General features: G+C 41.8%; 1 protein-coding gene across 1 annotated transcript in view; it reads right to left on the bottom strand.

Moving 5' to 3' along the window:
• Positions 1–1218: 1218 nt before the first annotated feature.
• LOC109302204 (glutamate carboxypeptidase 2-like) overlaps positions 1219–15954 on the bottom strand; it is a 21462-nt gene continuing 6726 nt past the window's right edge. Inside the window, exons 2-5 of the mRNA XM_019523770.1 lie at positions 14823–14931; positions 11090–11276; positions 10128–10229; positions 1219–1362 (exon numbers count right to left, since the gene is read on the bottom strand). Coding sequence (XP_019379315.1) covers positions 1219–1362; positions 10128–10229; positions 11090–11276; positions 14823–14931 — 542 coding nt within the window. The remainder of the gene's footprint in view (positions 1363–10127; positions 10230–11089; positions 11277–14822; positions 14932–15954) is intronic.

Raw genomic sequence — 15954 nt, 5'->3', positions numbered from 1 at the left:
CAGCATAGCATAGTGGGGAATCAGCTCCACTGCCTTAAATTACAAAAAATTTTGTTCAATGCTCATTAATAATTCATTTGCTTATTTTGCATGGCATTAGTAGTCACATTTATTTATTCTGCTCATGCTTGTTCAGTGACAATATCACCTGGTTCCACTTTGGTTTTGCCAACAGCTGTCCAGACCCTCTCTCCATTGCTATTACCCAACCCTCACACTTCCCATTCCCCATCTGACACAAACCCTATTTAACACTGAATCCTCTGCTTCTGCTTCGCAAATATAGCCCTCATTCAGAAACATATCCTCATTCAGGAAAGCCCTTAAATATGTTTAAAGGTAAGCATGTGCTTAATATGTTTCCTGAATTGAACTTGAAGTATCAGGAGAAATCAGTAGGCTTTTTTAAAAAAAATCTTAGTTCAGAAAAGAACTGGACTAATGTATTCTTAGAGCATTTGTTCTCCATATCTTCTGAAGTGGGCATATATGGATGAATAGGATGCTTAAAATAAATCCTCTTTTGGATCACTCCCTGCTTATTTCATGGGAATCTTTAAACAGAAAGATGTTATATTCATTTTAAAGCAGTTTAGCTGGGAAGCTGTATGTGTGTTACAAGCATATCACACATATTTTGGAATATTCTAGCATGAGCAGATGGCTGGAGAAATAAGTAACATTTATTTTAATGTGTTCATATGAAAGAGCTAGGGTTGTAGTCTGGAGAACAGAAGAGTTGGGGAGGGAGGGGGAATCTGATAGCAGGACAATTCCTGAAGGGCAATTATAAAGAGGATGAAGACAGCCTTTTCTCAGTTGTTGTAGGGGAAAGGACTACCAGTAATGGTTTTATATAGCAGAAGGGGAAATTTAGGTTGGCAGTTAGGAAGAACTTTCTGACTAGGAGGGTGATTAAGCACTGGACAGAGAAGTTGAAGAATCTTCATCCTTGGAAATTTTCAAGAGCAGGTCATGTAGCCACTTGACTATGATGGTTTAGTCAGGGATGATCCTGCCCTGAGTAGAGAGCTGGAGTGAATGACAGTCCTTTCCAGCCCTACTTTCCTATGAAAGTGTCTCTTATAGTCCAAAATCCTCTTTGAACACAGTTCAATAACAAACTCAGTTACTCTAAGATCTCCAAAAGATTTAAAATGTGTATGTCAGCCATAGAGGAGGCATATCTGAAACACAAACTGAGCATAGATGGAAATTTTATATTGGGCACATTACCTTGTTTCCTCTGAAGATTTTCCCATATCTGACAATAACGATCTTTCCCGTACAATTGATTCCCATCTCTCTCTCCAGTTTAAAAAAGTCTTCAGTGCGGCCATAATTGACGTACACTAACTCACCCTAGTAGACAAGAGGAACAAGTGGAAACAAGGGTGACTAAGAATATGATCTAATAAGCAGATGGCATGGAAGCAATGAACTCGGGTTGTACTGTTTGAGATATGTTATAAAGTCTGAGATGCGCTCCCTCTATGGCCAAATGCTAGTTATACAGGCTTTGTATAACTATATGTATACATTCAACTCCCATTCAAGTCAATGGAAGCTGAAGGTACTAAACACCAATGGCACATTAGTACAGCAAATGAGAGTTTCCCAAATCTACACGTTAATACCCTTCATGCTTGCATTTCAAGGAAGTATTTTAGTTGTAAGAGCATGCCTACATCTGTATGCACTACTGTAACCAGGCCCCTACCCCATTACCCAGGAGGGGAAGGGAACCTACAGGACAGCCAAACTCCTTGAACAGACTTCATAACAAAAAGGGAGGTTAAATAAAATGTGTGCCTGTCCTAGGTCCAGGCAGTGATTGGCAGGTCTGGGCTGGAAGTAGAGGGCCAGGTGATCCAGGGAGAGACTTATAAGTGCAGGGCTTGGCCCAGAAGGTACAGTCTAGCTGTAGAAGCTAGTCTGAAGACAGAAGGAAGCCTGTGCTTTGAGCAACAGGACAGAAGTACTTTGAACCTTTGTGTTGGTGCTGCTGCGAGGTGAAATGAACCCCAACAGGGGAACTTGTGCTGTGTGAGCTTTATGTGTTGGAAGCAGATGCTCATACTTCTTATTTGTGTTTAAACTGGGGGAACTGAGTGTGGCTGTAAGGGGAGGACTGGAGGCCACTGGGTGCTGCAGGAGCACCCAGCACAGAGCACCCCAAGGGACTGCAACCCAGTGAGCTGTGTACAGCAAAGACCTGAGCACTTTGGAGGGAGGACTGTGGTATGCTGGAGTACTGAATACCAGGCTGAAAAGACTGAGAGGGCGCAAGCCCAGCGCCCGTAAGGGGTGCAAGCAGCAGACAGAGAGGCCTGCAGCCTCAGGGACAAGCTTGGGTTCATGAGCCTGGCGTTCTGATGCAGTGGGTGGAAGAAACCCAGGTAGATTAATATGGGTCAAGGCTGGAAGAAGCCTTTAGAGCTTACTCTAAAACCCACTCCTGCCTCCTGGGGCAATTGTAACATCAAAGTGTGGCAGGTGAGATGAGTGTGGGCAAACCCTGGGAGGCCAAAGAGAAGTAATGAGGCAGAAGCCGGATGGTGAGCCAGGCACATTACAATTACCATGAATATCCATACTTACATTTCCCTGCAATTCCAATGAAATCCCTCTCTCCCAAGTGAAGCTCTGTGCTCAGAGATGTGCATCTGGAGCTTGCATTATAGCACTAGCATGTTCTAAGAACACCTGGGTCACACTGCTTTAATGTTATATCTTAGTGACCTTAATCCTACACTGTACAGTGGCCTCTGTCTAAAGTGGACCTGGACTGAAATTCTGAAATTTGAAATTCTGGCCCAGATCATGCAGAGGTCCAAATGAAGATGATGCATCATAAGGGTTTCCTGATACTGCTCTAAGGGCTTGATTCTCTTCCCAAACTAAGGATAGCTCAATTAAAATCCAGAGAGTTGTACTGGTTTCAAACCATTGTAAATCCAAGGGAAACCTGGCCAATTCTCTCAACATTCTTTCTATAAATATGTAGGACAAAAAAACGTAATATTTTCTCCTCCTGTATTTGTTGACCAAGTACAAAATGCTGATTTGTGTGCTTTCATAATTGGATTTCATAATTATACCAATTAAAGGCAGCCTGCTGGGCTTCCACAATCAGCATAATTGTTCTACAATGAAAGGATATGCCAAGTCATCATGCAAGTTAAGTTTTATAGCTGCAACCTGGTCATATAATCCTTTAGTTTTTCTTTTTCTTTTTTAATTTCCTTAATTAAACAAACACAGACAGTGCTACATGAATGCACTATCTTGATTTGTTCTGACATAAAATCCTTACAATTAAATATAATTTAAAATGTAACCAAGAATAAAAAGAGACAAAAGGTTCTTAGGATATTGCACAGGAATTTATATTTACTTAATGTTTGGACTTACAAAACTATATATAACAAAAGAGGTGATTTGACACATTATGCAACAAACTGGCCTTACTTGGGATTCCTTACACCTCCTTGGAAAGCCCCCCTCTTTTCAACTTACTTCAAATAGCACGGCTACTTTAGAGTATTGTGATCATTTGCAGTAGAATTTGCTAGTAATACAATGAAATCCCCATTGCTGCTAATAGCACTGCTGCTTCAAAATTGGAAAATGCAAATGATAAGAACTCAGTGGGAACTCTTACAAAAGCTCACAAAACAGCATAAACTTAATTGTAGATTGTAGCGGGCTAACTCACTTGTTGCCGATGGCCAAATTACTTTATGAAGTTGACAAATTCTGTCTACTAATTCCCTACTAATTTGTAAACACAGCCTCTGATTCCAGCCGCTTAACCTTCAGTGATGTTTGGGTCGTGATACTAAAACATTCTGAAAATGTAACTCCAGTATAATCAATGCAGTGGTCTTCAGAGAGCCTGAAGCAATAGCTTAAGAAAGAGGTTCAACTGAATGACTTCATAAATCTGAAAGCTGCTGCCAATGGAGATCTCTCTCCAGTGCTAATTCATCAGTGGACGTGGTGTGCAGGTCCTCCTGGCTGCTCCGCTCATTCTGCTAGGATGTTGCTAGCAGTAGCACTACACGCACAGTTTTCTACAGGGGCTGTGATCAATGGGTTCCAGATCAGATATTATGGGTCTAATTTTTCATTGAGTACTATCAGGGAGGCTAAGACAGAGGCTTTATTCTGTTTCCTGCTGTTCGGCATTTACACTATGTTAGTGGTTTTATTTTTCTTTCATCTGTCTTTTCTACCAGAATTTAGCTTTAATACATCAAGTAAAGTAAACTTTATTTTTCTGTATAATTTATACCTGATACCTAGCGTATTCCAAGGACAGATTTTGCTTTCTAATCTGAATCTGTAGCAACTGCATAGAAGTCAGAATTATACTTGTGGAAATTAAAAACAGAATTTGGCCCTACGGACTTGAATGAATTTAAATAGCTAATCCCTTTTCTTTCTGGCACATTAATTTAAATTTCAGTATTGTAATGCCACAGGATTTCTTTATTTCTTTTAATGGTCTTCTTTGAATTTATGATGCCACATGCTTAACATTCCTTCACACTCCTAACGATCCTGTAGTTTTGAAACCAGAAGCTTTTTAGAGAAACAAAGACAAGGAGAATTGTGCAATTAACTTCCATACAATAACCAGGAATCTGCTCTAACCTAATAAAGGTCTGCTGCTTCCCGGCCCTACATGGGGAAAACATTTTTTCAGATCAGCTGTGGGTTTTTTTAAAAATATTCTTGTACAAACAGCTCTTGTCAATGCTAGAAAGAACTTGCCATTAGAGCAAGCCCTTGGCACTGAAGACATCGTTCTATTTTATTGGTGTAATTTCTATCACATTTCTTAGGGCCTTGTTACATTATGCTATGAGCTGCACACATGCTGATCAGTGTTAGTGCTAGCTTAGAGTTTGGAGCAGTCACCTGTAGTCAAGAAACCTTCTCTGACTGTTCCACATCTGCACAGCTATGACTTGCTACCAGAGGTGTGGTGAGCAGGGGCAGGGCTAGGACCTGGAAGGCTGGTGAGCCAGGGCAGGCTTCCACCCCTGCTCAATGGGCAGGAGTGTGAGAGATCCTGGGATGCCGGAGGACTTCAACTTCGGTGGCATATCTGTGGGGAGCGGCCACACTTGAATGGAACTACTCCTGGGCTGGGTAGTACAGGTCCAAGAGAATCCTGCCCTGGAGCAGTGCAACTTTGAGCTATATAACAAGTGCTTAAAACCACTTGAAGGTGTTAACATGCAGAAAATTCAGGAGTTAAGAGCTCCAGAAACTGCCAAAATTACCATATAACAAGACCTTGAATTAAATCATCTCCATCACCAAAGGGCTTTCTTGCACTACTCCAGCACTTTTGCCAGAACGACAATGCCAATTAGGAATGAGATTTTTTTTCACCTCCTTAATCCACTCTGTTTTGCTGGTACTCTCCTAAGTGTAGGAGGAGGCCTGGCAGCCAGTACTTTGGTTACATCCAATTCTGCTATCCTAATGAGAGCAGGATATAGGCTGTACTGTGTCTATAAACTGTCTTGCTAATGAAAAGTGGGTTCTTAGAGAGGTAAAAATGATGCCTTAGGTCATCTGGACTATCCCCTAACTATACTTCCTACACTTCATATTTTCCTGGATTTTGTCCAATTAGTTTTTTTTAATACTCATTGGAAACAGTTCTACAATCCTGACTAGATCTTGGTGTTAAGAATCTTTCCCCATATTCAACTTAAAGTTATCTAGCCTTAATTTAATCCTACTACTCTTGGTTGTATCTTGTTGGGGTACAACAACATTGTGCATATTACACAGTGGCTTTTGTTTAGTGGTTTTTATAACATTTATGTTATCTTCTATCAAATCTACCTAGATATTTTTAAGGCACTGATCACTGTGGTAGCCATACACTGTACACCAGAGAAAAGTGGCATGATGTATGCCCCAAAGGTTTGTTTATGCTGGAAAAAAAAGAACCAAAAGCAGTTTGAAATGCATTTACTAACATGTTCACAAACTGAGGCTAGAAGGGGCAATTATGGTCATCTCCTATGATCACCAGCGTAACAAGCCAGAGACTTTTACTAATTGGTTCTTGTATCAAGCCCATGTGCTTCTTAATTAGTCACAGCAGTGCGGTTTGCCCACTCAGGGGCAGCCAGCATTGTTTTGAGACAAACCTCTTTTAAGAACTCCTATAAAAAGGTACTTCGGGCCTGGCAGAAGGGATTATCAGACCCATCTGAGAAAAGGCTCAGATGATGCCTGCAGGGCTTGAAAGAGTTTACTTTGGAAGGAAAACGACTGTAAACAGATTGGCTCTTTTAACAGTCCCTGGGATAAGAGACTCCCCAGAATGTGGCATGTAGGAGGACTGGGCAATAGCTTTGTTTGCATAATAAATGAAACACTGAGGAAAGGGGCCAGATGAAGCCTTTGGGTAAGGTATATTGTCTGCACTGGACAGACAAATTAACAACCTACAGTCATTTTGCCATCTTTTACTAATGTTATCATGACACTGGGAGTGGAGATGCTTTACTTAATGCACCAGCACAGGAAGGCAAGTGATTATGTCTCTCGTTGTCCGACTCACCCCACACCTCTCATTTAAGCTTTTAGCTTTCACTGTGGTAGGTAAAATTTTAGAATATGACCCAAGTGCACTTAGAATGCCCTCAAACCAGAAGCCAAACCACCCCACATTTTTTGAAATTACAGGTGGTTTTGTTCTCCATGTCTCATAAGACAAGAACAAGGAGATAATTAGTGAAATTCAAAACCAAGAAAAAGACACATTCTGTCACCCAGTTTGAAGAGTGGAACTTGCTGCCACAGGAAGCCATGGAGGCCAAAAACTGAACACAGGTTTCAAGGATATCAAGATCATCTAACATTATTCATCAATGACTACAAACTCTGAATGGGATAAGAAATCTCATGCTCCAAGACTTAAAAATGAGACCCATGGTGCAGATTGTACCATACCAGCATACTTAGCATTTTTTGCCGTTCCTCTGAAGCAGCTAGTATTGGCCAGTGTCAGAAATAGGGTAATGATCCTGTACGGCAGTGGTGTCAAACTCACCCTGGTACCCAGGCCAGATCTGGACCATAAGGAGCCTTGCAGGACAGATCCAAACCTAGCAGAAGTAGGGTGAGCAAGTAGTGTGGGAATTAACATGACTCTTACTCACACCTTTGTCATCATCACATATCCCCAATGGGACTCTGTAGCTGGAAATTTAGTGGTGGACACCATCCCTGATTCCTGGCCCTTCTAAGAGCACTAAGGGGCAGGTGAAATGGCTCTAGGGGCCAGATCTGACCTGCACGCCATATCTTTGACACCCACATGGTACAGTGAGTCCTGAGGCATTTCACTATGGGGGCACTTGTTGCTGAAAATGCTGCACTCAAGAGTCTTATCCTGGGTTGATCCATTCATCTTGTTCCTGTGAAACAGCTGCCCTGGGAGGGCATGAATAATTAGGTAGTTTCTGAAACAGTACATCATGTCAGTATGTTGAGTGCCTTGAAAATCAGGCCTGGGACTGAATTGCTTGCTCCAGCAACAGACAGGCTGAAGGTGGAAAACTCAGCATAGTCTTAGGCTGTGTTCTTGTCGGTGCTTACTGGTCAAGTGGGTGACTGCTCCAGATTGTAGACCACGTCGATAGCTTAAAAGAACAAGTTGCCTTGGTTTTTCTTTTCGTTATAGTGAAATGGGCCAGATTCAGAGGTATAACTTTGATCTTCCAAAGTATTTTTACATATCTGAGGTGTTAATTCTGATGTGGGTGAAAAAAGAGGGGAAAATTCCAGCAGGGGCAAAGCAATCCCCTTCAGTTCAGTAACAAAAGTATAACAAGCAACACGAGAGCTCTCAGGTGTGCATCAGGGAAGCATGGCAAGCAGGATTTGCCCTATAAGAAAATACTCTCTGGTATATAAATAAAACAGTTTGTAAAACAAAGTGGGCATGTCTGGCTAAAAGTGTAACTCAAGTGAACAACTTTGTATACTGTACAGCTGGAGTAACAACATCATTTTTTTAAAACTATACTTTCCAAAGACTGGCAAATATTTTATATGATTAATATTGAAATTATACAAGTTGTGTGGCCTCTTAGCAAATAGTACACAGGCAGGCTAGACTGGTCCTTGGTGAGAATGAGTTTGATGTTGGGCCCTGGACTAGGGCTCAATATTAAATGCTTGATGGTGCCACCACAGACTATCATTGCTTTTTCTGTGCCCCAGATAGCAATCTGTAAATGGTGGCAAGTACTTCCTTTCTCCTCCCTTCTACTTGCTTGTCTATTTTGACTGAAAAGTTATGGGCACAGGAAATATTCTTCCCTCAGTGCCCAGCACAATGCAGTCTTGATTTGTTTGGAGCCTAGGTGCTATCATAATGCAATTAATAAACAACAGGGTGGAAAAATGTGTAGCCCACAAAGGAAACCCCATGTGGGTTTCCATTTACAGAACAGAGCAGCATCTTGGAGTACTCTTCTATTAACAGTGCTAGTGATATGCCTGCAGCTTTGGCCAACACAGTCCTATAGTATGGAAAAATTAACATCTGATTTTTGAAGAGACAATCTGGCATCATGTTTCTCTTGAAATGACATCCATGTCATTAATTAAAACCATTTTTAAGGAAGCTTCAACCTTTCATATGTAGTTATTACTCCCCCTGCTTCCTATCACTTTGTTTAGCTAACAGAAAGCCAAGTAAAATGATATAGTTATCATATTTTTCTTTCAGGACCTTGCTTTATGTCTGGAATTCAGAATCCATTAATGTACCATAAATTAGGTTGCAAATGTCTTGCTACAATTCTAGAAATTCTCATTAGCTGAAAATACCCTGCTTAACAGAGCTTCTGGCCTAGTTTTCCACATTAATAAAGCAAATTGTAAACAGAATACCTTTAATTTTCTAGACTTGTGCAGCCTATTAATAAACTGCACAAGATTAGGAAGTAGCAGCCTGAATTAAATAGACAAGGAAGGCATTATGCACAAACAGCTCCTTTCTAATCTTGCACACTGTTGATTAAATGCATTAACGAATGGTGCGGACACAGCGCATGAAAACTCCTGCTGTGAGCACCAGCTTGTAAGGGAAGGTCTGTCCTTTGGACCTGCCTGTGAAAACTGAGAGGCATAAAAAGGAACAAGCTGCAGCCTGTTCTAAAGTGCAAGGGTCTGTGAGCATTTGAGTTTGGGGACTAAGTCCACTTAGATGCTCAAGAAGTGGAATAGGATTTGATCCACAGAGCCTTCCCCACTTCCTTTTTTTTTCTACAATGGGCAGCACAGCTAGCTGGGTTGCAGACAGGACATCATGGGACATTACTGTATGAGAGTGCTACAAGCACATTCTCCTGGGCATGACCACTTTCAGAGCTTCCCACTGCTGCTGCCACTTGACATCCAACACAGATCAGTGCTTTTAGGGAAAACCAGTTAATAATGCTATTGTTATTATTCTTGGCCATCAGCTAAGCAAGGGCATCGAATGTCATTTAGTTCGAGGGTCTAATATTAACCAGAGGTTTAATCATGACTCTTTGGCTTATGCCAACAAAATCCCAGACCTGGACTAGTTACCCTGATATTAGCTGAGAATGATTGGAACTGGTGGTGCACAGATGTAAGCTCTCAGCCAGAAAGAAGGCTACCAAAATTTCTGGACAACCACCCTTCCTGCACACAAAGCGGCCCAATTCTTAATTCCTTCCACTCCAGGCTCAATCATCAGGATTTCTGACCGATAATTAATGCCAAATGCTTTTTCCAATGTCTGGAAGTCTAGTACTTTCTAGGAGTGCCATAAGATGAGCACTGGCTGAAAAAATAGATTGAAAATATTGTTTTATATTTACTGTGATACCTGAAATGTCATTAGCAGGTATCTGCCTTAAATTTGTTCTAAAAACACACACAAAACCCCCATGAACTAAAGCTAGAGAAAAAACTGAATAGACTAATATGATTTCCTAACTTGAAACTCTCCCAGCACACCAGGCCTATGACTTCCACAGTACAGGTAATGCAATGTTGTGGTCTGAGCTCAGGGGGCAGTGCCTGGAGTGTCACAGGTGTGTTCTCATTACCTCTGGCAGGCCTTGGGCTGAAAAAGCACTGTAGGGTGGCACAACATTTCTAACAGTCTCATATCCTGGAGGCGGGGGCTCAAATAACGACGTATTGAAGATCTAATTTGAAGGATGCAAAAAGAGATACAGGCATTAGAAAAAGGAATGGGCACATCCCTTGAGTAATTATTGTTAGACAAGCTAGTTCTATTTTTCCCCCAACTTTCCTCCTGATCAGCACTGGACATGCAGGTCCAGTCTGGAGGAAGAGGCCATAACCATGCAAAGATAAACATGTAGGTGGACCCCTTCACCCTCCTACAGCCATATTGATGTCTGCATAGTGACAGGCACTCACCTGAATGGTTCTCTGCACATGCTATATTAGTGCAGGGTTAGACAACACACTGGTAAAAATGCTTACATTTTGTCTATGCTAGAGCTCCCATCAGCGAAGAAGCTACTCTTGTAGCAAGCTATACATCCGGTTTTTGCTAGCATAGGCCTTCATAAGTCCTGTACTCCAGCCCTTAACACACACCCTTTACAACACAAAAATACCTATACTAAATAACAGATGAATCCAAGTAACACATCTTAATACAATCATTCTCCTTCTGATCAGAAAGGTACTTTAAAAATAAAATAATAATGAACACTTGCACAGTTTTCTTTTGATCAAGGGAGCTCAAAGCACTCACTCTACAGCTATGGGGAGGACTGTCACCCCCAATTTTTCTATAAGGAATTTATTTATTGGCAAACTTAAGGTATAAAAAATGTTGACACACAGCCCACTGAAGTCACTGACAAAACCTTTGATTTCAAAGAGCTTTAGATGCGGCCCAAAATAATTTTCCTACAGTACACCCCCAGCAGAGTGGAGAATAAATTCCCCACTTCCACCCCACAGCTTTCTATCCCTGAGTAATATGTGAAGGTGATGCTTAACTAGTTGCAAGAAGAGACATCTCCTTTACCTCATTTCCATGCTCATCAATGATAGAGATATAGTTGGGATTTGTTTTATCTGGGTAAGACAACAGGACATCATAATGAGTCAGCTGAACCAAATCCAATCCAAATATCTCCCACTGGGTTTGGATTTGCTGCGCCAGGTGCAGATTTTCATCTGTTCCCGCTAGGTGAGGAAGTCGAGTGAAATTGCTGGGAAGAAGTGGGCAATCAATGGTAGAAGTTAGAGTTTGTAATTGGAAGCAATTGGTCTTGATCTCACTGGAAACAAGTCAGTCTTAACACAGAAGAGAGAGAAGTAGCATTCAAATTCAGTCAGATTTCTTGTTATTTCAGCATCTATGTATTTGAAGTTTGTAGGATGGATAAAAGAGCAGAAAGTTTTCCTGGAACTATTATTACTGCTTCCTTTTCGACACTGGAAGACAGTATGACTTAAAGGCCAGAATACTGATATGGGACTTGGGAACTAGATCCTATACCCAAGTCTCCTACTGGCCTTCTGGGTGCCTTCACCTCTTTATTTCACAGCTTCCCCATACCTAACATTGGCATAATGCTACCGATCCCCTTTGTGCAATGTGTTGAGGTATGCTGATGGAAAGTGCTGTAGAAGAGCTAGGTACTACAGCTGAACTTTCCATATGTACTTATCAATCTGATCCCTAAAGGTGCTTTGCTCCTATTCATGGGACTAGAGGGTTTATGCAGTTTTCAGTTATTTGTGAGTTTTGGCACATATTTGTACATCTGTCTAGAAATGCATAGTGCCTGCATGTTCACTCTTTGTTGTTTATGTTTAAAAAAAAGATTCAGTCATATAAACAGGAAACCAAACTTGTGACTGAGAGAACTGACCACACAACATGGATAATACCTGGTAAACAAGCTTGGTGAACAGCTTGTTAAAAAGCTTGTATGAAGCCCATTGTCTGAAAAGATTGTTTATGCAGACGATCCAAAAACAGTGGCTTTGGGGTTAGGGCCCAGGGGACATAATGGTGGGGGGAAAAATCCTTTTATTTCTGTTCCAGAGAACACCGAGAACCAAATCATCAAATCGAGTACTCTGGAAGAACAATGTTCTCCTACTTTATTATGAGTGCTCCTGGCTATCATCATTTTCTCCCTCTCATACTTCTATGTCTGTGTCCTAATATGGCCTTTGGGGGCACTGTTCCTGCAGAGGTGTCATCTTCCGGATAGCATGAAGAACCAAGGTTCACTTTCAATCATTTTAGATCCAAAGACCGCTTTAATAAGAGTTGGGTTTGTTTAGCTGGTGTTTTTGGCTGAGGTTCAGTTTAAGTAATTAAACTTTCTCCTGTTCCCACTGCTGTCTGAACTGGATGTCCTGTTCTCCCTTATTTCTTGCCCTAAGCTGTTATTCAGTGCTGTCATTATATAATTGCCACATTCCATCTCAGAGTTGGCTGCACTGCAGAAACTGAGGCACCAATACTTCCTGTGGGTGTAGTCATAGCAGAAAGCAAACCCAGGACAGGGAGGTTTAGCAACCTTGTCAACTTGGTAATAACCAGAACTAGGGTGAAGATTTTTTTTCTAATTAATTCCTGGATCCTTGGTCTCTTAGTTTGTTTAGTCCACAGCATGGTCATTACAGAGTAAAGAGGAAGCATCTTCAAGTTAACTGAAAAACTGCACTTGTTTGTGGCAAGTGCATTTAAAATTAAATCAGTGGACTTGCCATCATCTCATCGGTGGGGAATGTTTTTCTAGGAACATTTAAACCTACGCATAACAACATGGTATATAGCAGGCTGAGAATTAAACCCAACAGCAGAATCCCTGAATTAGTCTTAAATCACTGATACTTTTGTTTACACTGAAAGTTAATTACAAGTAATAAGGTTTCTGATCTGCTCCTGGCTGGAATAAAAAAAAGCTACCAATAAGTGCTGGACCCCATTTGCAGTCAACTAATGACTTTACATGATCACCTTAAATAAAGTGGTAAATGCATCTCACTTTTTCCCCTAATTAAAGTTTCAGAATGAATTACAGAAATTAAGGACTATTATAGATTTATTTTTTTTAAAGAAAGGTTTATGGGGCCTTTGCATGAGTGTCTGATTCTTCAGGAGATGCTAGCAGCAAAGCAGCTAGGCTGTAATAAAAGAACAAGAGTAGTGTGAACATTATGGGCCAGATGCCATTCCACCTTATAGTCACATAGGTGGACTTAGGCACCTAAGTGCAATTCTTTTCCACCTTGCTGGGGTCCCTGAAAAAAGTTAATCCAAAAGGTGAGTTCTTCTGGCTGCTTTTTATGACACTAACAGGAGTGTTAAGACTAAAAAGGAGTGTCAAGGGAAAGTGCAATCAAGGGAAGTGATTCTTTTGCTCTATTCAGTCCTGGCGAGGCCTCACCTGGAGTATTGTGTCTAGTTTTGGATCACATTTCAAGAAGATTGTGGACAGTTTGGAAAGAGTCCAGCACAGAGCAAGAAAACTGATTAAGTGCCCAGGAGACAAAGACTTACCAGGAAACACTGAAAGAACTACAGCTATTTAGTCTGGAAAAGAGGAGACTGAGGGAAGATTTAGTAACAGGCTGCCTATACTTGGAGGGCAATTACAGAGAAGAAGGAGATGGCTTTTTGTCTGTGGCCATTCAGCAATGGCCTCAAGCTGTAGCCGAGAAAATTTAGGTTAGAAATTAGGAGGAACTTTCTAGCACCGGGATAGCCTACCTAGAGAAAGAGGGGAATCTCCATCCCTGGAAGTTTTCAAGGGCAAGTTAGACAATCACTTGGCTGGGATGGTTTAGGCAGAAACAATTCTGCCTTGAGCAGGGGGTTGGACTAGATGACCTTTTGAGGTCCCTTCCAGCCCTACGCTACTATGATCCTAAAGGTAAGATGGTGGGTGTATTAACAACATAGAAGCATTAATGGCTTTTGAGGGACTTGAACAGGGTGGGGTAGAATCATATCTAGGAGCCTACAGCTCCTCGGACACCCAGTAAGTGGAACAGAACTGAGCCCCACCTGCTTGTTAACATGCTGTGCGGACTTGGGGGTGAATATGCCTTTTGGAAGACGTGGATCTGAAGAAGGAACTTGAAGGTGTGAGAACTGTAACGGGACAACTGGACCAACTAGCTGGTATCTACCCCAAGTCTAGAAGCACTTTCAGGCTACTCTGATTACTTAGGAGGAGAACTCAGAGGCATGCCAAGAACAGAGTTCCAGGAATAAGAGTTTTCCTGGAAAGAAGTAAAATATGACCAGGAAATGAAGGGATAAAGTTATTTGGCCATAACCAAGGGAAGTGCGAGGTGATGGTCAGAGAGACAGACAGGACAGTCTAAGCAACAGGGAGTCTTAAAGGAAAATCTGGTTCTTCTCTCTTTTCCACTGATGTGAATCCTTACAGTCTTAATTTGGGTCCCTGATCAATTCCTAGAGCACTCTTGGAAGCTTATGCCAGTTTTTCCTGAAAACTGCTGCAAGATAAACACTCCCCAGTACAGGGAGCCAGGCTGTCACAGGGAAGGGCTCACAACCACCTTGCACAAAGACACTTTGCTACATGTATTAAAATCTCTGAGACCTTCCTCCTTTGGAAAGGGATGAGAGAAGTCATGACAGACTCCATCTGCAAGCAGGGCTCATGTTGGGATAGTTAAATACAACCTTTAGCTAGCAGTCTGTCCACAAATCCCAGTCATCCCCAGGTTATTTTTGTGGAGAGCTGAGCATAGACTTTGCTTACTATAAAAACTTCTTGATGTTTTCAGCTTTCATTTCAGCCATAAATGCCTTCTTCATCCTGTCATGAGAACTAGCGGCCATTACCTTCTCAGTGGGCTTTGCAATCCAACCTGCAAAACACACCAAAGTACAGTAATGAAAAACACTGAGAAAACATTATTTTTACAGTATATGCAGTTTTCACTGCTAACACCTCAAGGTTTTACTGTGCTTTTTATTATTGTTTCTGTACTAGTGGTGTCTCAAGATCAGAGTTTTGGCCTGGTGGAGAAACGCACAGAAATAAAACTCCTAGCCTAAACAGGTAGGAGCAAAAGAACAGGAGGAAAGCAAATATTATATCCACCCTATTCCTTGGTACAGCCTACTTTAATTGTGAGTACTTTCCCATAAATACCAAGTCATCAAGCCACTAACCATATCAATTTCAGTTCATCTCAGGAAAAAGACAACAGCTTTGGAAAGGTGCATGGAAATGAAGGGCATAAAGTACAAGGCCACAGAGCAACTTGCCTCTGTTTGTTACTCCAGGCTCTGGCTTTCTTATACCTGTTTTTGTCTGTTTTTAAATAAAACATCAACTCTACAAGGGAAAGCAAAGAAAAAGTTGCCCTCCCAGGGGCACTTCTGGGCAATAGCATTTCTGGCTTCCACTTCTAGTTAAAAATAAAAACCCAGAGCTGTGACCACAGCAGACATCGCTTATGGTAGCTTTAAAATGCTCACAAGACAAAGTAGGGCAGCACGCAGCAGGAGCACTCTGGCACCCACAAGACATGGCAAGTGCTTTTGCATAGGAGGAAAAAATGATGGAGGTTTTCCAGTACCCTAAACCACAGTGAATGGGGTCAGACCTCCACACGCAGATGGAGGCATTTTTAAACATTTGTGGGGGAGTGGGGTTTCTCCCATCAACGTTCTTTTTAAACCTGGGAACCCCAGTTTGTGCAGGTTCCCTGGCTTGTGCGTGTGGACTTGCAGGACTCGTAGAGAAGCAGACCTGCCAGGGAGCTACGCAAGCCACTGAGTCCGACCCCCAGCCGGAGGCAGGCTCACCCTCTAACCACCACCCTCAACCCAGCCACAACTCCCTAACCTGCCACTGGCGAGCTAGGGGAACGAGGGCAGCCAAA

The sequence above is a fragment of the Gavialis gangeticus genome, unplaced genomic scaffold, assembly GCF_001723915.1.
Source record: "Gavialis gangeticus isolate Ggan-Ray unplaced genomic scaffold, GavGan_comp1, whole genome shotgun sequence".
NCBI classification, from domain to species: domain Eukaryota; kingdom Metazoa; phylum Chordata; order Crocodylia; family Gavialidae; genus Gavialis; species Gavialis gangeticus.
This window is presented reverse-complemented; position numbering and strand designations above follow the sequence as displayed.